Genomic DNA, 22,431 nt, shown 5'->3' with positions numbered 1-22,431 from the left:
GGGGACCAGGGTGTCCTCGTTCCCGGAGGCTCTGGAGCAGCACTGGGTACCTGACCCTGCTCCCTGCTTGTTCCCGCTTCTGCCGGTGCTGGGTTCTTTCCACCCCCGTCTTGCTGGGTGCATAAGAACACCTAAAAGGGTCTCTGGGTGCCCACTCCGTGGATGGACAGAGCAGCTGTCGGGCCTGCCTGGCACCTGGGAACAGGGACCCTCCGGTGTCACCTCCTGGCTTGGGGGAACATGTCTTTTTTTTTCTTTTATTCCCCTATTGTTTTCCCAAGCATCCAACCTCCGGCTTCCCTAAGCAGAGCTGGCAGCATCTGGGAGCTGCCGCGGTGCCGCCTGTGGCCCTGCAGCCTCCCTAGTGCCCCCTCCACAGGGACAGTGTCCTGGTTTTCCAAGGCTTAGTCCCGCATTTCAACCCCTTCCTGCCTGCTCGGAGCCGGGAGCCACCGGAGCAGCCTCCAGAGAGCTGGAGTGCCGCAACCTGCTCCAACGCTCGAATGATGCTCTTTAGTACTCCCTTGTTAACGCACGCTGTAATTGTCTTATTAGGCCTGTCCGGGAGCCCGGAATTCCCTCTTGATTAAGTGTCAGGTTCCCAACTGCTCCGACAGCACTCGCGTTCCCGTGGGGAACCCTGCGGCAGGCGAGCCCGGAGCGGCAGCCTGGCAGGGAAGAGGATTCTCAGCACATTTCCCCAGCTGCTGATTCCCTCCTTGCTGGCAGCCTTAAAATATCCAGGGCCTGATGCTGGAATTTGCTCTCTCTGCTGCAGATGGCTCCTGCGGACCCTGTGCCAGGGCAGTTTTTTAGGGATGTGTTTTAGTTTTTTCGGGATGCCTCTAGTGGCCCTTCCCGGGCCAGGGCTCGTGGCGCCCAGCGAGGGCTGCAGAGTCGCTCCGTTTTCCTTGTGCCTCGCTGGCTCCGGGACTTCCTTGTTGCTATTTGCTCCTGCGTGTCCTTTGTACGGAGCTGAGTCCAAAGTCCTCCCGGAGGATCCAAATACATTGCAAATACCCTCCGGATTTCCTTGTGCGTGTGTTTTTTTTTTTTCTCTCTTTCTTTTTTTTCTTTTTTTTTTTTTTTTTCTGTAGCTTCGAGAAATGTTGGAATCTCCCCTAATTTGGTCAGATGGGGAGAGTGCATCTTATATCTAAAGCCAGGATGCTGCTTTGGTTCCCTAGAGGAGAGGAAAAACCCCTGTGGATGAGGCTGTCTTTGATATTATGAACTGCACAAGGCGATGCAGGAGGCAGCTTGCTCTAGATGCTGAAATTCCCTGGGCAGGGCGAGGAGACGCGGGAATCTCATGACCCGCTGTGTCCGCTGGAGGCCCCCATGCCCGGTGGCTCTGGCGCAGTCGGTGCCCGCATGCGGATGGGCTGTGGTGGCCCCGGCATCTCCTGAGCTTCGCGCGCTCCTGTGGGTTCATCCCAGCCAGCCCGGGAGCTGCGTGCCAGCGCCTTTTGTCTGGAATAGGATCCTCTGCTGCTGTTCGGGCATGGAGGATCTGGGGGCAATCCACGTTCCCTTCCTGATGTGTCCTCAATCCCATCTGCGGTGGCATCTGGGAGACGCTCTGGTGGCGCCACATCCCGTGTCAGAACCTTTGGGTCCCCCTCGCAGGACTCTGCGGGTGCTGGAAGTTCTCCGAGCGCCCCTTTGAGCTGCTGTGTTGGCTGGATGGATCCGGAGGGGTTTGGGGCTGCTCTGGAGTTGGGGCCTCCAGAGCTTCCCCTTTCAGCAAGGGAGAGGAGGCCCAAACATCCACGGTGAAGGGCTCGGAAGCAGATTTTGGCATGTGGAGGTTTGCCTGGAGCAGCGGGAGCTCCCTCCTGCGGCGGGTCCTGCTCGAGCATCTGACCGTGTCCTGTGGCGGGCGGCGCTGCTGGTGACACCGGCTGGGAGCAGCCGGCCTGGCCGCGGCCTCATCCCATGGGCAAATCCAGGTGCGGAAAATGGCCAGTGCGGAGGAGGTGCCAGGCTTGAAGCGCAGGAGATCCAGATTGGACTTTGGGAAGGATTTTCCAGCTCTGAGAACTACCCTGCTCCCCATAGGGGAGTTCTGGAGGCAGATGGAGAAGGGTTTTCCATGTCCCCACGCTCCTCGGTCACCGCTGGGCCATGAAGCGTGTCGGGAGGCAGCTGCCTCCTGCCTTGGGAGAGGCCCCTGCAGGCCCTCACCCTGCTGGAGGCCCCTTCGGACCCAGATACCCCTTTCTGGTTGCTCTGCAGCCCCCGTCGCGCGTGGCTCGGGGTTGTCTCCTTCCCTCTGAGGCTGTCACGGCTCCGTGGGGACACGAGTGTCGGCACCATGGACGGCGCTGCCGGAGCGGTTGCTCCGTGGGCCGGGTCCGCTCTGAGCGTCTCCCGTTAGCAGGGCCACCCGGAGCCTGGGAGGTGCTCGAGGATCCCGCTGGAGGGTCTAATTCTTCCTCCTCTTTTTCTTCCTCTTCTGCACTGGTTGTACCGACATCAAACAAAAGCTGAGGCTGCTCTTCTTAGTGTCACTTCTTATATAAAAACTATTTTTTTAAAATTAAAATATATATTTACTCTACAAAGGCCTGCCAAGGAGGCCAAATGCTTCCCCCACTTTCTCATTGAAAGCTTCTCAGTTTCGTTCCCAACCGGAGCAGTCCCGGAGCGGGTGCGAGCGGCAGACGGGGGCGGCCGTTGGTGCCCGCGCGGATCCTCCCTCTCTGCACGGGGAGGAAGATGCAACAGATGGAGGAGAAGGAGGGGAATTAAGTCCTGTAACGTCTCGGTGCAAAACAAACCTGCTGCAGCCGCGACGCTTTTGGCACCGGGAATGAATCATTTCGTCTGCGCTGCAGCGTGGGGTTTTTTTACTTCCCCGGGTGCTCTCTTTGTGCTGGATTTTGAGTGACAAAACAGATTTTCTTTTGCTTTCGGGGTGTGAGTGCTATGAGTTGGCAGGGTCTCAGCCCGCTGCGCAGGGACTGCATTTAAAAGTGCCCCGTTTTGGGGCTCGCGGGGTGATGTGTCCATGGGCCTGCTCGCTGCAGGAGCAGTGTTAGGGATTTTTCCTCCTTGGAGAGGGTGGATGTCCCTGTGTATGCCTCAGGTTGCAGAGTTTTTAGGGAAATAACCGGGTGGGATGAGCTCCCGGCAGTGATGCCAGAGCCCTGCGAAGAGCCCGTTAATATTCCCGAAGGGGAAAAAAAGGGAGAAAACTCAATGTTTTGACAAACGACACGGGCCGTCGACAGGCGATGTGGGGAGCGCGGAGGGCAGTGAATGAGGGGAAGGCCGCACTCCATGAGGGATGCTCCGCTCGCCCGCACGCTCCCGGGAGCCCCGGCCGGCCCTGGATGCCCTGCAGGTCCCGGCTCCGGGGCTTCACATGGGGTTTTAGCCCCGGCAGCTCCCGCGGCGCCTCCGGCCCCGTTCACCACCCGCGGCCCCGCGTAGCCCCCGGCCCTGCGCCCGATCTGCCCACATCAGCCTTCCAGCCCCCTTCCCCGGTGCTTGTTTTCCGTTTTGTTTCTTTTCCCATTTTCTTTACAGCTTGCGAGGGAGCTGCGGGTGGGGGCAGCGAGACCCCCCGCGTCCCCCCTGCCTGGGTGCGCTCGGCTCCCGCAGTGCCCGGGCGCCCTGGGCCGCGGTGGGGCCGTTTCCTCGCAGGCCGCTCTGCAAGCAGCTTCTTTCCCCTTTTCTCATGGTGCAAAGCCGTAAATAACACGGCTGAGCTGCCCCGCGGCGCTCCGTGTCCAGCCCCGCGGCGGCTCCGCTGCAACTGGAAGCGATCGGTGCCTGTGGGATGAGGCTTCCAGAGGCCTTTTATATATATATATATATATATATATATATTTCTGCTTTTTTTTTTTTTCTCCTTGGAATAGAGGCAGTCTTGAATGTGTTAATTAACCACAGGTTAATTATTAAGCGCTTGCAGTGCAGGCCAGTGGCTCCTGGGCTGGAAACCCTTCGGTTTGGAAGGTTTCAGCCATGGTTTGAGCCAGGAAGAGCCTTTTCCAGGCAAAAGAGAAGCTGTTGCCGACAGCCCAATATTGTTCCTCCCGGCGCTGTGCTCTGCAAACGCTGGGGTTATCGGGCATAAGTGACTTATTATGCAAATCCTCTCTTAATATCGGGCTCCTCTCTGCCTGGGATTGCATTGGCTAAAACCAGTGTTTATGCATTAGCTGCCTTGGCTATTTTACAAGGCTTCGAGTTGCAAATTGATGTTTCTTACAAGCGAGCAGATTATTTTCCTATTAAATGCAATATTTAGAAGGAGGCAGAAAAGCAAAACAAACTCCTGGCAGGAATTTGCGTGTCGCTGTTTTCCGCGTTCTTCTGCCCAGCTTATGCTGGGGCCAGGAAATAGGGGAATTTTTTGCTTTTAGGCATTTCTCTTTTGCAGAAGTGGGAGGAGAAGCAGAGGAAGTGCTTCTCGCAAGGTGTTGCATGTAGAATAGCTAATAATTTCCGCGGGGCTGGCGCGTTTGTGGCCCTCGGAGCGTGCGACGGGCGCCTAATTGAGTATTTAGCCTCTCCTCGTCTAGACTTGCAAAAAAGCCCCGGGGGGAGCGACTTTGGCTGCGGTGCTGCGGAGCCGGGTTGCTCCGTGCTGAAATGTGGAAGCTCCCGCGTTTGCAGCGCCCGGCGAGCTGCAACGGCACCGCGGAGCGGCGCGGGGCCAGCGCCGGGGTCTAATTTTAGCCAGGTTTCGGCGCTCCCACTGCCAGATCCCCGCGTTCGCTCGCGCCCGGAGGAACGGGAACGCTGAGAACGCTGCTCTGGCGGCGCTGCTGGGCTGTTTTAGCGCTGCTGGGCCCTCTCCTTGTCCTCTTTGCAAGCGGCTGCATCCCGAATACGAGCGATTTGCTTCACCCCAGCCTGGATCAAAAATTGCATGCTTTATAGCTGCAAGTATTTCCTGATTTTATTAATTTTTAAGTGGGTAATAAAAGAAGCAAGAGGGGGCAAGGGAAATGAATGTGCCCAGAAGCCCTTGTCGTGGGGACCGCGCGCTCCCTCTGCAGGGTTTCAGGCACTGAGTGGAGCTCCCCCCTCGCTGCATTGGGGCTGCCCTGCGGAGCTCCCCCCTCGCTGCATTGGGGCACTGAGCAGAGCTCCCCCCTCGCTGCATTGGGGCTGCCCTGCAGGGCTCCCCCCTCGCTGCATTGGGGCTGCCCTGCGGAGCTCCCCCCTCGCTGCATCGGGGCTGCCCTGCAGGGCTCCCCCTCCCTGCATTGGGGCTGCTCTGTCACCCCGTCCTCAGCTCTGGGGACATTTAGACTCTCGCTTTGGCGCTGGGGCTTTCGTCAGTTATTCTTTTCCTCCCGTTTCCATGAATCCTTGGCTTTTCCTCTCCTCTCCTTCCCTCTCACTGCCCTGCAGCACCCTCCAGCCGTTCCTGCCGGGCCCATCCCAGACCTCGGCTGCGGCAGGAGCTTTCCCTGTTCCTCCCCGTCTCCTGCCCTTGGTCCTTTCCGCCCCGCGCGGGTGCCAGGCTGGGCCCTGGTCGCCCTCCCGGCTGTTTTGGGGCTTGTGGCGCTCTCGGAAGTGGCACCGGGCGGGTATTTTTATCCGCTCTTGCCGCTCATATCGCACCTCCTCCCGCACAGGCTGCTTTTAGCCCCAGCACATGGATCTCTGTTTGTTTATTCCTGGCCTTGATCCGCTGCCTGGTTTTTCCCACCGGTTTTCCAGCTTGCTTTCCCGTGCTTGCAGGCGCTTGGCACAGCTGAAACGTGAGATTGGTAGGGCTTAGAAATGGCTCACGCTGCCTGTGCCCTTGTGTACTCTTGAACCTACTGACAGCAGGCCGTGCCGGGGACAGCAAGTCCCAACCCTGCAGGTGGTTTGGGCGGTGACAAGCAGCCCGGCAGTGGCGTGAGGGTGATGCATCCCTCGCCCTGTCCGATGGCCAAGTGCCCTATGAGGCTCTTGCTGGTCCCGCTGCTTCCGAGTTGCCCATGGGAATCACAGCCCAGCGTGGGCGGTATCTCCGGGCACCCGTCTGCGTCCCTGAGCGATGGGGGAAATCCCGTGTGATGCCGGGGGCTAAAGCAGGGAAATGCCGAGCGCCGTGGCCGGGCTCGGGGTGCTCCCCCGCGTGCGCTCTGCTCGCCTGGGGCTCTGCCCAGCCACGAGCAGCCCCCGTCCTGGCCTGCCCCAATCGCGGGATTTAAGGGCACAGCACTAGGGCAGGGCGGGAGCGGGTGGAACGTGTTATCCCGTGTTATCCGTGCTCGTCCCACGTTATCCGTGCTCAGATCCGCGATGGGGCCGCTTGGCCGGGCTTTGCCATGCAGAATGAGTGAATGAAAATGGCCCAAGTAGCCCGTTCTCCCAAAGGGCTTCCTGCGTTTGGATGCTGCCTCCTCCCTGGATGCGGGCGAGGGGCTCACGGGGGTGATAACCTGGCTCTTGGGTGTCTAAGTGCTGTGATCCCTACGGAATGGGAGTGCCGGGAAGGGATATGAGCGGCCGCAGCTCCCAGTGCCTCCGTGACGGAGCAGGGAGGCCCCGGTGCCTGCGCGGGATGGGGCTCCCTCCCCGCTCCGGGGCTGCTCCGTGTGGGGTGTCCTGGCGCTGACGCCGTCTCCCTGCGTCCTGCAGCCGGCTGCACCTTCGAGGAGGACGGCGACCCGGCGGGCTGCGACTACAGCCGGGGCGAGGACGATGACTTCGGCTGGGAGCTCGTGCGCAGCTACGTGACGCCGCACTCGGCCGCAGACCTTCCTCACGGTGAGTCCCGCGGCCCCGCGCTCGTCCCTGGGGGCGGCGATGCCGCCTAAAGCCATCGTGGTGGCCCCAGGGTGCCGGGGATGCCGTGCGGCGGCTCCGGAGGGCTGGGAAGGGGCTCATGTTGGCGGGTGCTCTGTGCCCCGGGGTCTTCCTCGCTCAGATTCCGGCCAGAGGGAGGAGGAGGGATCAGCGCCCGGGGCGGCTCCGCGGGATGCGGCGATGCCGGCCGGGGCTGCCGGGTTCCTGTCCCGGCCTGCCAGGCTCGGACACACAGGAAATGTCCTTTTCCCCCTAGTTTTTAAAGCGCTGCCCTCAGAGCAGTTATTCCCATGGAAGGGAATCTGGCGCTGGCCCATTGATTGTTGTGGCGTCCGTGGCCCAGCTTGGTGCTTTGTGCGTAATTCCCGACTCCTGGAGTCCAGTGAAAAGGAAAAGGGTGTTTGTGGCTCTTGCTGGGGCTGAGCAAGAGCCGTAAGAATGAGCCAGTGCTGATCGACCTCGTTGCTTTGAGACCAGTTTGCATCATTTTCTGGACCAGGGCATCGCTCCGGCTGCCGGGCTGTGTCCAGGCTCTTCCCGCAGCCCCGGGTGCGGGGAGCTCCCTCCCTGCTGCGATGCCGAGGCCAGCGGGGCCGGTGGCCCTGGGCTCGTCCCCAGCTCCGCTCCCGTGTCCGTGCCGCATCCCTCGGCCTCGCGCTCCTGCGTTTCTGCCTCCAGGAGCTCCTGGACCTGCTCGTTCTGGAGGTTGCGTCTGGCCCTGGAGAGAGAAGGGCTGGTTTGTAGCTTGGCAGCGCGAATGGTTTTTTCCTTTTCTTTTTCTTTATTAGAGCATTAACTGCTTTATAGGAAGCTCTTTAGTGCCCCATCAATCTGCCTCTGGGTGTTTATCTTGCTGCCGCTCGCGCTGCTGCTGCTCCGTTCGGCCTCCCCCTCTGCTCCTCTGCTCTTCCTTCATCTTCTCTCTCTTCTGAGGCCTTTTCCCTCCTGCCGGCTCCATGGAGCCTTCCCCGCTCTGCAGAGCCGCTGCGGCCAGTCCTTGCTGTCCTGGGAATGTCCCCTGTGCCCTGCGGGGACAGCAAGGGAGGCGGATGGGGGCCGTGGGGGCAGCAGGATGGGGGGACGCAGCGTCTCCGTGGCCCTCTCCTACGTGTCCTCGGGGAGGCCACCGGCAGGGACAGGGCTGCCTCCACGCCAGGGGTTCGTGTTCATGGGAGACACCTCAGCTCCGTGGTCACCCGTGGCCCAGCCACTCCAGGGTGTTGCAGCGGGAATTTTAGCCCGGATTTGGCTCCCGCTCGGCTCTCTCGGGCAAGCCGACCTCTCCGGTGGTCGGGTGGGTGCTGATGGCCTTGCGTGTCCTGCGAAGCTGGCAGGAGGGCCTGGAGGTGGCTGCAGGTGAGGGGCAACTGCTAGGAAACTTCCAAAAAAAAAAATTCCAAACTAGGGAGGAAGCAGCATCTCTGGGTGCAGCGGAGAGGCCTGTCCCTGCGGGCTGTCCCCTGCGAGGGCTGTGCTCGGAGCAAACGTTTCACCCTTGGGAAAAGCCTCCCAGCACCACAGGCCCATTCGGCATCTCTGGACACACAGGTGCCTCTGGAGCGGGAATTAAATGTGTTGATCAGTGGCAATCTGGCATGCCGGGGGCCGAGGTTTAGGCCAGGCGACGCTGGCGCTACCCGGGGCCGGTCAAGCGGAGCCGCTCCGTCCCGCGGTGCCGCCGCCTGTGCCATCCCCGCGAGGCGGGGACAGTGCCGGACTGGGCTCCCGCTGCCCCGCGGCCGCCCCGGGGCTCGGGGCGAAGACCCGGCCCTGCTGACAGCCCCTGGCTCCTCCGCGATCCCTCCAAACAATTCCTCTAAAATGAACCTACGGGGAGTCTCAAGGAGGGAAGGAAGCGGGTTTGGCCGGGGGTGTCGGCTTGGGGACAACGCGGGGTCCTGGGCTCCGCAGTTCGCTGCGTTTCTGCCTGCCGCGGGGCTCTCGCTGCCGGCGTGCGGCGCAACGGCCGCGTCGCAGCCCTGCTGCCCCCGGGCTGGGGGTGACGCCGCAGGACCCTGCTCGGGTGCATGCGCGGGGCTGCTTTTCCCCTGGGAGCTGCACCGGGATCGCGAGGGCCTGGGAACGCGCGTGTGCGCGAGCAGCGGGCGCTGGGGAGGCCGGGGGCTGCGGCATGGACGGCCCCGCGCGCCGCTCCGGCCGCTCAGGATGTGAATGATGTCCCGCGGCCTCCCCGGGGAGCGCTTTGCAAAGGCGTCTCGTGGTCTTAGATTAAAATGGGTTTTTTTTGGAGATCAGCCAATTTCAAGGAGTGTGGAATTTATCTGAGCAGATACTGGCTGCAGGCCACCCACCTCTACCTTTCCTTCCCTCCTCCTTTCTGTTTCTGTGTTTTGTTTGTGCTCACTTCCCCTCCACCCTCTTGCCTTGTCCCCCCACCCCGTCACATAGGGAAGAGGGACAGGTCTCTCCCGCGGTGCAATCCTGCTTTTCCACCGCTCTGGTGCCCTTCCAAGGGAGGCTGGGGGGAGCGGGGCTGCAGAGCCCTCCCGCTCGCGCGGGGACGCGTCGCGCGGCTTCGAGCGTGACCCGGGTGCAGGCTGCGCCGTCCGCGCGCGTCCCGGCGGGGCTGCCGGAGCGCCCGGAGCACAGCCTGGCCCCGGAGCGGCAGCTCCAGCTGCTGCGGGCAGGGAGCTTGGCTCAGCACGAGCTGAACGGGGCCGATCCAGGGAGCTTTCCAGGCGGAACGCGGGTTTGAGCCACTTGGCGGCAGTTGAAGCGGCCGGGGGGTGTTTGGTGAAGCCCTGTGTGACCCCGTTGGACACAATGGTGACTGCATCCGTGCTGGTGGCGGGCAGAGCCAGGGGACAGCGCTGAGGAGGGAGTTTTGCTGCTGCTGTTGGGAGCTGCCCCGCGTGCCGGGTGGGAGCTCTGTGTCACGGCTGGTTCGGGTCGGAAGAAGCCTGGAAGGGCCCTGCGCGGAGCCTCCTGCTCTGCCCATGGCCACCCGGGAAGGTCATGTTGGAGGCGACCAGGTTGCTCGGAGCACCCAGACTCCTCTGCCTCCTGGAACTACCTTCCAGATATGTGAGAATGGCTTTTTTTCCCCTAAGCTTGCATTTCAAAGCATTAAAAAGAAAAAAAAAAAAAAAAAAAAAAGTTGGGAAATTGGGCTTAACTCCCCCCGGGTTGTTTCTCATCCTCCTTTCCCTGTCTCCTATCAGCCTTTTAAGTCAGTCCAGCTCTGCAGAGAGGTTTTTCTGTGGTGACAAGAGGCCACCGGGTGTCCGGGCTCTCTTGTCACCACTGAGCAGCCAGCGCGGTGGAGGCTGCTGAATGCAGAGCCCCAAAAGCAGGTGGCAAATGTGGGGCGAGGATGGGCAGAGTCAGCGCGAGCAGCTGCTCCATGTGCAGGGTGTGAATACAGATGGACCAGCACCTCGGAGATGGGCGATTCCCAGATTTCCTGTGTCCTTGTACGAGGATGCCCTGGGGAGCACCAAGGGCGCTCACCAAAACGTCCCCGCTGCTTCAGCGGGGAAGGGGCCACCCTTTCCCGGGTGCTTTCCCTTTGGAAAATGGCCCACGAGGAGGGCACACTGGCAGCTGGTACGTGCCCGGGGCTGCCTGACACCTTCCCGGCACCGCTCCGATGCAGCTCCCGCAGGGAAGTGCCGGTGGAGCAGAGCGGGGTCGGCCCCGCGGCGCACGCGCGAGGAGGAGGTTGGGCTGCTCTCGGAGGCTGTGGATCCCCTGGGGGATCCCCGCGTCGGCGCTGTCCGTCTTGGCGCGCCCAAGGCTGCGCTCCAGAGCTGGCGCCTCTTGGGAACGCGGCGCTCTGCTTTGCTGCTCAAGGTCAGGGTCTGCGGAGGTGCCGGGTTATTCTTGGAGACCGAGTTGGACTCCATGGAGAGGCTGATTCCCCCCTTAATCAGCAATTCAGACTAGAGACCTTGCACGGGGACTCTGCTCTGGCAGCTCAAGGCTTTCTGCACGTGGCCAGAGCCAATCTGCCAGCTCGAGCTGCGGCTGGGCCTCGCGGTCAACTTCTGCGGAGCAAATCGATGCCTTTCCCATAGGAAACGCAGCCAGAAATTTCTGTGGCCTTTTTGTTTCACGCTAACGCTCTGCAGCTTCCCCCGCCGGAGCGTTTCCACACTGAGCAGCTGGCTGCTTCCCGGGAGCCCCTCCGAGCTGAAGGTGCTGCCGAGCCCGCGCCGCCGCGCTGGGATCTGCCCGCTGGAACCGCCTTTGGGTGGATCGGGGGCAGAGGAGGGAATTGGCACCCCGGGCTCCGGGTGGGTTGGGCTGCCCGCGCTAACGGGCTCTCCTTGGCTACATGGATGTTTCTCCCCTCTTCTGCGTGGACTTGGGGCCGTGGGCTGATTCCTCTGCAGCTCTGAGCCAAGCTGAAGTTTGCCCAAGCTGAATCCCAGAATCCCGGAACAGTTGAGGTTGGAAGGGACCTCTAGGGATCATCCAATCCAGCCCCCTGCTCCAGCAGGGACACCCAGAGCAGGGGCACAGGGTGACATCCAGGCAGGTTTGAAGATCTCCACAGAAGGAGCCTCCACAGCCTCTCTGGGCAGCCTGCGCCAGGGCCCTGTCACCCTCACAGGAAGGAAGTTCTTCCTCATGTGAAGGTTAAACCTCCTATTTCAACTTATACTCGTTACCCCTCGTCCTGTCACCAGCCACCACGGAGAAGAGCCTGGCCCCATCCTCCCTGCATTCACCCCTCAGGTACTTGAACATGTTGATCAAATCTCCTTCCCTTCTCCAGACCAAGCAGGCCCCGCTCGCTCAAGCTGGGGCAAAACCTCTCTTTATGCCCCAGGCGGGTGCATTTCTTGCAGTGCTCCCAGGGCTTTGTGCTCAAGGTCTGAAGAACCTCTCCTCCAGCTGCCCTTGCCCCTGCTGTGTCCTTCGTGCCACGTGCTCTGGGTGACCCTGCGTGTGCAGGGGTTAGACTAGATGATCCCTGGAGGTCCCGTCCAACCTTAAGGATTCTATGATTCTCCATGTCCTCCTGCGCCCGGGAGCCTGCGGAAGGGGACGTGTTTCTTTAGTGCAAGCCCTTTGGTGGCTCCTGGGGACCTGTTTGCTTGGCCTGGGGCTGAGCCCCGCTGGAGCTGGTGCTGTGGCCGTGCTGTGGGGCCTGCGCTTGGGCTGCACGAGTGACTGAATGGGCTGTTCTGCTTCTGCTCCTCCAGCTCGTCAGAGCTGCGGGAGCTTTTAGGCTATGGCTGTTACCTAAAGCAGGGCTCTGAACTTGCCTTTGCCTCTGACATCCCAACCCGGAGCGTCCCACTGGTTGATGCAGTGATCCCTGAACACAGATGTTGGTTGCATGGTTGATTCGGAAGTCATTTATTTCCCTATCATGAGTTTGAGAGCAGATTTTAACGGACATGTTGACATATGGATGGGACTTAAGGAAACAGCTGTACTGATTAGCTGCAATGTTGCTCCAACCCCCCGGCTGCCTCGAAATGTCCTGGGTGTCCCCTGGGCTCTGCTGCGCTGCCCTGGGACCTCCCAGGGTTGGTGGCCCTGGATGCCCAGCCGAGCGGGCAGGCAGGAGCCTCCCTTGCTTTGCTGTCTCCTGCTCCCTTGGCAGGAATGGAGACGAGCTGTAAAATCCCGGATTTGGCAGCTCGCGGAGCTCTCGCTCCGGCCCCGCCATTGTCCCAGGTGGGAAGGCTGGGTGATCCTCATGGAAGCTGTCACTGGAACGAGGCTAAGCGTGTGGTGGGGAGGATGCCTTCCCACGGGAAGGGACTTCCCAGGGATCGGGGCCATGGTGGAGGATTAACGGGCAACAAATCCAAGGGGCCCGGAGTCTCCTGCCCCGTTTGTCAGTGCAAGGGCGCAGCGTGCAGCCGCCGAGAGCCCTCGCGTCGCGCATCGTGCTGCGGCGCGGGCTGCGTCCGTGACTTGTTGCAGGTCGTGTCATGGAGCACCACTGCTTCACCCCAACAGCAGCGTCATCTTCCAGCTGCTCCGGGGAGCAGGGGGTGAACTCCTGTACGAGGCTGTCGCATTCCCGCAGCTTGGAGAGCTCCCGCTTCCCTCCGGCAGCTGCACTCCCGGGGCCTTTCCATTTGACTCCTCCATATCCCCACTACAGAGCCGGAGGCTCGTGGCACCCCGGGCCTTGGGAGCATCCCCGTAGAGCTTGGCATTGCCTTGGCTCCGCTGTGCGGCTGCCAGATGCCTGGTTGGACTCTCCACCCAGATGTTTGCATGGTCATGGTGTATGTGCCAGCTGTCACCCTGTTGTCACCTGCAACCCTTGTGCTGGTCTCCTGCTGCCTCCGTGTCTCCCTGTGCCGTTGCCGTGGGCTGGAGCGAGTTCTCCCTCCGCCCCGTCTCTCTCTGCCGGCATCTGTCGCTTTACGGCGGGAATGCAGGGCGCTTGTCCCCGCGGGTGCTGCGCAGCCTCCCGCCATGCTGCTTGTTGCAACCCTCGTTTTCGCTCGGGGAGCAACCCTCGCCCTTGCAATTTCAGCAATTCCCTGGGGCCGCAGGATGCGCTGCCTCATCCAGAGCCCCGTTAGCCCCTGCGAGAACCAGGGCTAATTAGCAGGCTCAAATCCAGACGGGTGTTTCGCTTCAGCGCGCTGCAACCCCAGGGTACTGCCCGGAGCAGGACGATGTTCAAGACGGCTGTGTGGAGCTGGTTTGCCAGCAGCACCTCTATCCTCTCACTTGATTTATCCGTTTAGAGCAGATAAATACTCCTGCAGACGAGTGCTTCCTTAATTGCCTCGTTAGTGGGAGATAAGGTCCTGGCTCACGATCCCGCATCCTGTCGCTGCCTGAGCTGCCCCTTGGCTGTGGGGGTTGGTGATGAGCTCCTCGTCAGGGCGATGATCCCAGTTGCATTTGGCAGCGCTGGGGACTGGCTTTTCCCTGGGAGAATTTGTCCATTTTATCTTTCATTATTATTTTTTTTCTAAGGCAAAAAAAAACAATCTATCCCCTGAAGCTTAAGGTGAAGCCGAGGCTGGGAGTTAGCAGCAGCAGCAGCAATTTGCGGGGAAAAAAAAAAGACATTGCAGAGATGACATAATTACTGCAAAAGCGAGCAGCGCGAACCCGCTTTCTCGGTTACAGTGATGCTGGGAAGAAAATATTTAAGAGGAAAAACACCGAGCGTGGGGATCCTTGCCAGCTTGGCAAAGAAATACGGAAAATACGGGAAATATTCCCATAGAGTGCCTTGGGACCGCTCTCTGGGCCGGGATCGGTGGCTGTGGGGTCCATCGGAGTCTCCACAGTGATTTAATTTTACTCTCAGTTATTTTTTTCCTACGTCTGTTTTCCAAAGGGCCTTTTTGTATGAACAGCAGCCGGCAGATGAGATGGGCGTCGAGGACGGCGCTTGGCTGAAGCGCGGCCCAAAGGGAGCACAAATGCCTCCGTTTTGCAGCAATAACTTTGCTGGGGAGCGCAAAAAGGCCGCGAGAGAGAAGAAACATCCCCCTGCTCCCTTCCCCGCTGCTTCGGGGAGGAAATGACTCGTTATGATTCATTTTTTAAAAATTTTAACCTCAAAGCAGCCTGGTGCGGGCTGAGGCGGGAGGGCCGCGGCGCGATGGCGGGAGGACCAGGAGCCCACGGCCCCGTCCTGGGCGCTCATGGTGTCTCCCGCCGCAGGCTCCTACCTGCTGGTGAACGCGTCGCAGCACGCGCCGGGCCAGCGCGCCCGCCTGCTCTTCCAGCCGCTGAGCGAGAACGACACCCACTGCCTGCAGTTCAGCTACTTCCTCTACGGCCGCGACGGCCGCGGCCCCGGCGCCCTCCGCGCCTACGTGGCGGTGCCGGGTGGCCCGCCGGGCCGCGCCGTGTGGGACGCCGCGGGCTCCCACGGGCGCCAGTGGCACCAGGCCGAGCTGGCCGTCAGCATGTTCTGGCCCAACGAGTACCAGGTGAGCGTGCGGGCGCCCGGTCCCGCCGTCGTGGGCCGCCCTGCACGCGGCGCCGGCCTCACGCGCCTTGGTCCCCAGGTGCTCTTTGAGGCCGTGGTGTCCAGCGAGCGCAGGGGCTACCTTGGCTTGGACGACATCTTGCTCCTGAACTATCCCTGCTGTGAGTACAGCCGAGGGGCCGGTGGGCCCTGGTGCTCGTGGGAGCTGGGGCGGTGGGAGCTGCTGGAGGTGGTAATGGAGCTGAACGAGGTCCCCTCGTGCTGCCCCAGGGCTCTGGTGTGGGAGCTGCCTTCTCTCCCTGGGGGCTCTGAGGGAGGCGGCGCTCCCCCTGGAAAAGCCACTTTCTCTGCCTGACGCGGAGCCCCATGGCTGCTCCGGTGGGTACACGAGCTTGGAGCAGCGCGGCTGAATGCACGGCCCCAAACGCCCGCTGGGGTGGGCAGCGCTGGGATGGGGTTTCCTGAAATCCCACTGGGAAGGGGAGCTTGCGTCCGACCGGCTGCCACGTCCTGCTGCGAGCTCAGCTCTGGCCCCAGCGCCAGGCCCCGGCGGTGGCTTTTGTGCCCCGACTGGGTTTGAGGAGCGTGTGGGTCCTTGGCAAGTCTCAGCGCTCCAGTGACTTTTCCGTTTCCCCGTCTCCTGGCAGCGAAAGCCCCTCACTTCTCCCGCCTGGGCGACGTGGAGGTGAATGCGGGGCAGAACGCGACCTTCCAGTGCGTGGCCGCCGGCAAGGCCTCCGAGGCAGAGAGGTTCCTCATGCAGGTGAGATGGATGGACTGGTGCCCTCCGGCCAGGGATGAGACCCCACTGCCTTCGCTGCTAACCTCCCTGCATCCCTTTCCTATGGAAAAAGATAACAAATGAAGGGGGAATCTCCCTCCTTTAACCAGACAGCCTTTGGAGACCCGTTTCATGGCTCTGGAGGTCATCGTGCCTCCCTCTAACAATTTCTTTCTCCCCGGTGGGCAGAGGCAGAACGGAGATGTGGTGCCAGCCACCTCGGTGAAGCACATCAGCCACCGGCGCTTTCTGGCCACGTTCCAGCTGGATGAGGTGTCCAAGCGGGAGCAGGACATGTACCGCTGCGTTACCCAGTCTGCCCGGGGCTCGGGCGTCTCCAACTTCGCCGAGCTCATCGTGAAGGGTGAGCGAGGCGATGCTGTCCACGCAGCACCACGGGCCGTGGGGTGCCGAGCTGCCCTCCGTGCCCTCGGGAATGGTCGGGGAAACCGAGGGCCAGCAGCAGCAAACAGCTTGCCTGGGATTAGGGCTGGGGTTAGGGGCTCATTGCTGTGTTTAATTCTGGTGGTGGCCAGTACCTTCAGCAAACTGTTCCCCCTGTTTGGGCCTCAGCTTCCTGGAATTTAAAATGTGGGTAATTTCCTCCTCGAGTCTGGATCGAATCTAGGGTATGAACTTGGTTGCATGAGCTGTTTCTGCTCTCCTGTTTGCAGAGGAGGAGGAGGGATGGCGTTTTTCTCAAGGCAGGGGATCGCTCTTAATTGCTGTGACCGGCGTGTGTGAGTCAGTCAGCATGCACAGATCGACACAGAGCAAGAAAACTATCTGTTCCAGCAGCTTTTTCTTGTTTGTTTTTGACTGTAGTAACTGGGAATTAATAATTATAGTGCAACTTTGCAGCACCTTAGTGAACTTTGTGCAGTGTGTTATGTAAAATAATTAAGGTCTCATCAGATGAAACGTGATTGCTGCCTCGGCTGTAAACCCTCACTGAAAAAGATGTGCAGAGAGACTTATTTCCCAGGCTAAAGTGTAAGGACTGGGTTGAGCTCTCAGATGTTCCAGTGCACATCCCCATCTTGGTTTCAGTTGCCCTTTGTGCATGAGATGAGTTTACCCTGTGCCTGGAGGTGTGGAGGTGATCAGCTTGTAGGAGAAGAGAGACCACCAATGGTCTCAGCTGTAGCCAGAGAAAAAGATGGTTTCCAGTAGTAGAAGTGCAAATGAAGACAAGGAGGCTCCTCTGGTTGAGAGAGACCCCGTCTGATCTGGTGTTTTCAAGGCTCAGATGGACAAGGAAGGGCAGAGCCTGGGACATGAGCCCTTCCAGGGGGGAGTGCTCCATCCGCCCCCTCTTCCCTGTGTTCCAGAGCCCCCGACGCCCATCGCGCCCCCGCAGCTGCTCCGCGCGGGCTCCACCTACCTGATCATCCAGCTCAACACCAACTCCATCATCGGCGACGGCCCCATCGTGCGCAAGGAGATCGAGTACCGCATGACCTCGGGGCCCTGGTCGGAGGTGCACGCTGTCAACATGCAGACCTACAAGCTCTGGCACCTGGATCCCGACACGGAGTACGAGATCAGCGTGTTGCTCACTCGCCCCGGGGAAGGGGGCACGGGCAAGCCGGGGCCGCCGCTCATCAGCAGGACCAAGTGTGCAGGTGGGTGTCCCGCCGTGTCCCCCTGCCCCTGCTGCTGGCTGTGCTCGGCTGGGGCGCGTTGGCCGAGGTCAGCAGGGCTGCTGCTGGCTTGGACAGAGCTCCCTCCCTGTCTCGAGGGATGCCCGCAGGGAAGCAGAGCGGGGAGGTCATGGCGAGCCTGGAAATGGCCCTGTTTCAGACCTCCCAAGACTCCAGGGAATACAAACGGATGCTCCAAGCTCGTGTCCTGCTTTCCTCGTCCACGTGCTGGGTGGGAGAAGGGAAGAGACCCGGGCAGCTCTGCTGTCTCATGACCTTCCTTGTCCTCACTCTGTCGGGAAGCGGAGATGAAGGGCTCCTGGGTCTGAACACAGCAAAAGCCCTTCTGCTTCTGGAAGAGCCTGGCGTAGGGGGTGTCAGCTGGGAGCCAACGGAGTCTGGTGGAGGGGTCGGTGTCTCTGGAGTCTGGGCCATAATTAACGAGACTCCACAGCACGAGCCCGACCTGGCGCCGTGCCGGTGAGCGCAGCCTCTGGGGCGACCCCCTCTCTGAGCTCGGCAGAGCCGGGTTCCCATGAGCGGCTGAGCTCCCTGCAGCCGAGCAGCCCCATTTAGTGACGGGCATCCTGGGGGGGGGCTCTAATTAAGCCCCCGCTGTGATGGGGCTGGCTGGGAGCGCAGGCGTGAGCTGAGTCGTGAGTCCGCGCGCGGATGGGCCGTGCGTCGCCCGGCCTCAGAGCGCCAGCTCGAGCCCAGCGCTCCGACCGCCTATGTGTTTTTGCTAAGTAAAGTAGCTGAGCTGGTGCAGAAACACATGGACGTGGCGCACGCACCGATCAGCGCCTCGTGGTGGGCGAAGACAGCAGGAGGGCAGGAGATGAATCTCTAGCCTTTGAGCTTCTAGAGAGTGTCCAGCGGAGAGCCACAAAGATGATGAAGGGGCTGGAGGATCTAACGTGTGAGGAAAGACTAAGCAAGCTGGGCATGGTTAGTCTGGAGAAGGGAAGACTGAGAGGAGATTTGATCAACATGTTCAAATAGCTGAGGGGTGACTGTATGGAGGATGGGGCCAGGCGGTGGCTGGTGATGGGACAAGGGTACAAGTTGACAAGTACAGTTGACAAGGGTACAAGTTGAAACCCAGGCAGTTCCATCTCCATGTGAGGAAGAACTTCTTTCCTGTGAGGGTGCCAGAGCCCTGGCACAGGCTGCCCAGAGAGGCTGTGGAGGCTCCTTCCCTGGAGATCTCCAACCCGCCTGGATGCCACCCTGTGCCCCTGCTCTGGGTGTCCCTGCTGGAGCAGGGGGTTGGACTAGATGATCCCTAGAGGTCCCTTCCAACCTCAACTGTTCTGGGATTCTGTGAGATGGAGCTATTGGCCTGCGCGCTGGGCCCAGCAGCAGTTCCTGGGCCTGACTAGCTCAGGGCCTCTCTAGAGCCCAGGGCTGCCGGGAGGCACCGGGGTTCCTGACCATTGTCCCTCTCTTTCGGGGGTCTCGGAGGACGTGGCTGGGGGGACGCAGGGGTGCTCGGCTGCTCTGCCTCGGCTGGGCCTCCCGCCTGGGGGGCAGGGCTGGCCTGGGGACACGACTCCACTTTAACACCCCAAACCCCCTCCTGGCTGGATGAGTGCGGTGGAAGGGGGAGCTGCCAGAGCCCTTGGAACGTCCCTTGGCCTGTTGGTGCGTGTGAGGGCTCCCCGTGCCCTGCAGAGCTGGCCGTGCATTCCCTCTCACCTCATGGGCATTGCTCCGGGCTGCAGATGTCCTGGCAGTCGGGAGGCTCCAAAACCCGCTGTGGCGGAGCCGGCGTCCCGCTGGGCTCGGAGCAGCGCTGGGGTGGTGCTTGCTGCTTCGGGCACCCCCTGCCCCTGCCAAGGCTCCTCGCTCTCGTTCCTGGGGACAGTGGCGAGAGAAGAACTGGGATTTCTTCCTTCTGGCACAACCGGAGCCAGCTGCGATGTAGCGTGGTGTGCCCGGTGTCCCCTCCATGCATGACGGCGACAACGTCTCTCTGGGGACGTGGGGCTGCTCGTGACCCCATTTCTCCCTGGGGAGTTTGCCCTCAAGCTCTTTTCCATGGCAGCCCACGGGGTGCCTGGCTTGGAGGACGCCCCTTGCCTCCGGTTGCCTTGGCGATAGGTGGCACAAGGTCCCGACGTGGCCGGGGCTCCCGGGCGGAAGCTGCCCACGCCGAGGCTGCCGCCACGCCAAGCACAGTGAGAGGAGCAGGACACAACTGCTCCTCGGCCCTTCACGGGGCGGTTTCGTGACAAGGCCCTGAACTGCCATCAGCCGGGCAGCGACAGCAGCCGCAATGACGGGCCAGGATCGCGTTCCTCTTCCCTCCTTCAGCCCTGCGGCTCTGTGGTGGTTGGAATTGGGGCCTGTAAAATAAACCCTGGGGGCCCCTGTGCTCTGGAAGCAGTGGGAATGCTGAGCCTTGCTGGGAATGGGCTTTTTTTTTCTGTTGTGCAGAGAGTTGCTCTGATGGCTGATGACGCGTGGAAGAGTGAGGGCGTCCTTGGAGCGGAGCGAGGCGCTGGGGTTTACCCCCTTCCCATCCGGCCTTGCCCTGCCCATCCCGAGCTCCCTCATCCCAGGGGTCTGGGAAGCCTCCTTGGGGAGGTGGCCAGGGTAGGTCCCTCCGGGCCCCACGGTGGCCCCCTTGGGCTGGGATAGGGGATGGCCTTGGTGCTGCGTCGCCATTGAGGCGTTTGCAGCGGGATAACCCGTTCTCGCCTGCAAGAGGCGGGAATGGCTTCATGCTGCCGCCGCCTGCGGATGTCCCGTGAGGGGAGCGCCCGCTGCCATGCTCCGCGAATCCGTGCGCGCTGGCTGGGGGCTGCTGGTGATTGAAATGCCCCGGAATGAGGAGGGGACGGGAGCTCGGAGCCTGGCGCAGGGTATGCGGAGCTGCCTCCTGCCCAGGGAGAGCCCCCTCCGCAGCCCAGCCTGGAAGGTGCCCGTGGACATGAGGGCTCTGCGCCCTTGCCAAGGAGAGGGCAGGTCAGAGCACAAGGCCTGCAAATCCGGCGGGAATACAGTGGGTTCCTAAAAACAGCTGCCCTGCAGTAGCAGCAGGGATGTCCCCAGGACCTGGTTGCCCTCGCGCATGGCCGGGTGGCAACGGTGACTAGGGTCACCCTGCTGCAGTTCCCAGAGGAGCAGCGGTGAGCAGCGTCCTCCGTTTGCAGCGACGGGACCCGTGCGGCCGGTCCGGGGCTGTCCCGTGGCGCCCGGCGCAAGCAGCATGGCGACGGGTTTGGTGGCTCTGGGCGCAGCCGCTGAGCCGCAGGCCTCGCGGATGACGGCGGTGAAGGTCTTCCCTCCTGGTGACGCAGCGCTGGGACTGGCCTGCTGTGTCCCCTGGGAAGGTTTCCAAAGGCTCCTCTCTGTGCGTGCTCCAACACACTGTGTGGATGAGCCTCATCCCTTCCTTGCCGTGTCCCCCGGGAAGGATCCCAAAGGCTCCTCTCTCTCAACACGCCATGTGGATGAGCCTCGTCCCTCCTCGCCGTCTGCCCCTTCGCCAGGGGCTGCTGAAGGCAGCGCTGGGTGAGGAGGGGGCGTGTGGGGCCGCGCGGACACGTGTGGGACCCGGGCGCTTTGGCTGTGCCCGGCCCGCGGCAGCGCTCGGCTCTCGTCCCCGTCCCCGCTGGGTGCCGCCTCCTGGGAACGGCAGCAGCGGCCCCTGACCCGTGCACTTGTGCATGGGAATGTCCCCTGCAACCCTGCCTCACAGTGGGAATGCAGTGGGAACGTGTCAGGAATGCGGCGCGTGGGGGTGGTGTTTGCAGGGGGTGGTTTGGCTGGGGCCCCGTTCGGCCTGCGGGGCCCTGATGAGCGCTGCGCTGCAGCGGGTGGCACTGGACTTGGCCAAGTCCCGGCCTCCTGGTGTCCTGCCCGCCGCTGCTCACAGAGCCGCCGTCTGGGGAGCCCGGCTCCTTGTTAAATCGCACCTCTGACGATGCCCATCACGCCGACTAGTTAAACCTCTTCCCAAGGAGCATGTTCCGGCAGGAGCTCGGCGGGAAGGTGCACAATCCCATCACACTGCGCCAGGCCTGAGGGGTTGCGGGCCGCCTGCAGGCCCTGTGGAGCGCTCTGGGCCGCGCTCCTTGAGTGGAATCCCCTCCTTTGGGTGGGAAGGAGATGGGGCTGCTGAGCTGGGTGGTTCTTCCTAGCCTTGGAACCCTCCTATCGGGTTTTTTTGCTGTGTCGCTCATATTTGCCCATCTGTCTTCCCTTGGCAGAGCCCATGAGGGCCCCCAAGGGCCTCGCGCTCTCCGAGATGCAGGCCCGGCAGCTGACGCTGCAGTGGGAGCCGCTGGGCTACAACGTGACGCGGTGCCACACGTTCACGGTCTCGCTCTGCTACCGCTACTTCGTGGGCAGCAGCCACAACCAGACATTCCGCGAGTGCGCCAAGATGGAGCACGGCACCAACCACCACACCATCAAAAACCTGCTGCCCTACAAGGACGTCCACGTGAGGCTCATCCTCTCCAACCCCGAGGGCCGCAAGGAGGGCAAGGAGCTGCTGTTCCAGACGGATGAGGATGGTGAGGCACCCAGGGGTGGAACCTCCAGCATTCCTGGCTGCGGCCGTGCCGAAGCCTGGTGGTTTCCTTGTTCATCCGGCGCTGCGGGATCAACAGTAGCGGTTAAGGCAGGGCCTAGTCTGTGGTTAGGTGGTGCCATCCATCTGCAGAGCTGGGTCTCTAGCTAAGGAAGTTTTTCCCCTTCCTGGTTCTGTGTAGGGGATGCTGCTCCTAGCGGGAGCAATGGGGTTTTCCTCTCCTCTTCCTGGCTGCGCTGCATCCTTGGAGACCCTTGAAAGCCCCCTGGTCACCGGGCTGTAGGTGACCCTGCGTGAGAAGGAGGAGGGTTGGCCTAGATGGTCTGAGAGGTCCCATCCAGCTGCAGGCGGCGATTCCGCTGCCGCCTCCTAGCGCCCATCCCAGCTGGGACATCCAGGCGGGAACAAGCCTCTTCCGAGGCTGCTGGAGCAGCTGCCGCATGCTCCCTTCTCCTGGGCGCTGCCCCAGGGCTGGGAAGCGCCGCGTGCGTGAGCTGCCCTCGACACCGGCCTCACTCCGGCCCCCCGAGCACCGTCTGCTTGACCACCCAGGCGGGAATTGGGAACGGGCCACGCGGCTGCGCGGGAATTACCCTGCTGTTTCCAGGCCAAAACTCCGCGTGCTCCCAGCTCCCGCTTCCAAGGTAACCCACCTCCGAGGCGCGTTCCTGCTAGCGCGTGAGGACTAGGGGCTGCCGAGGGCTGGCCCGTGTGGGCAGCTAGCGGGGCCGTGGGGACATCGCAGCGTCACGGCCGAGGGGGCTCTGTTTTCCCGGGAAGCGCAAGGTTTATCCCAGGGTTTTGCTTC

The 22,431-nt window shown here is 61.7% G+C and overlaps 1 protein-coding gene and 1 long non-coding RNA gene across 5 annotated transcripts in view; one reads left to right on the top strand and one right to left on the bottom strand.

The window, feature by feature from the left end:
* LOC148596322 (uncharacterized) overlaps nt 1-22,431 on the bottom strand; it is a 172,013-nt gene that overhangs the window by 122,412 nt on the left and 27,170 nt on the right. The window lies entirely within an intron of this gene.
* The window catches only part of PTPRU (protein tyrosine phosphatase receptor type U), a 49,249-nt gene that overhangs the window by 1,883 nt on the left and 24,935 nt on the right, over nt 1-22,431 (top strand). For all 4 annotated transcript variants that reach the window (XM_088523486.1, XM_088523481.1, XM_088523479.1 and 1 more), the window contains exons 2-8: nt 6,598-6,726; nt 14,386-14,657; nt 14,736-14,817; nt 15,304-15,419; nt 15,627-15,801; nt 16,769-17,062; nt 21,298-21,606. In XM_088523486.1, the coding sequence (XP_088379612.1) occupies nt 6,598-6,726; nt 14,386-14,657; nt 14,736-14,817; nt 15,304-15,419; nt 15,627-15,801; nt 16,769-17,062; nt 21,298-21,606 (1,377 nt within the window). The remainder of the gene's footprint in view (nt 1-6,597; nt 6,727-14,385; nt 14,658-14,735; nt 14,818-15,303; nt 15,420-15,626; nt 15,802-16,768; nt 17,063-21,297; nt 21,607-22,431) is intronic.

Source organism: Tinamus guttatus, unplaced genomic scaffold (genome assembly GCF_059628265.1).
Source record: "Tinamus guttatus ecotype Peru unplaced genomic scaffold, ASM5962826v1 Tinamus_guttatus_pri_ptg000014l, whole genome shotgun sequence".
Lineage (NCBI taxonomy): Eukaryota > Metazoa > Chordata > Aves > Tinamiformes > Tinamidae > Tinamus > Tinamus guttatus.
Note: the sequence above shows the minus strand (reverse complement) of the source record. Positions and strands in the feature narration are given on the sequence as shown.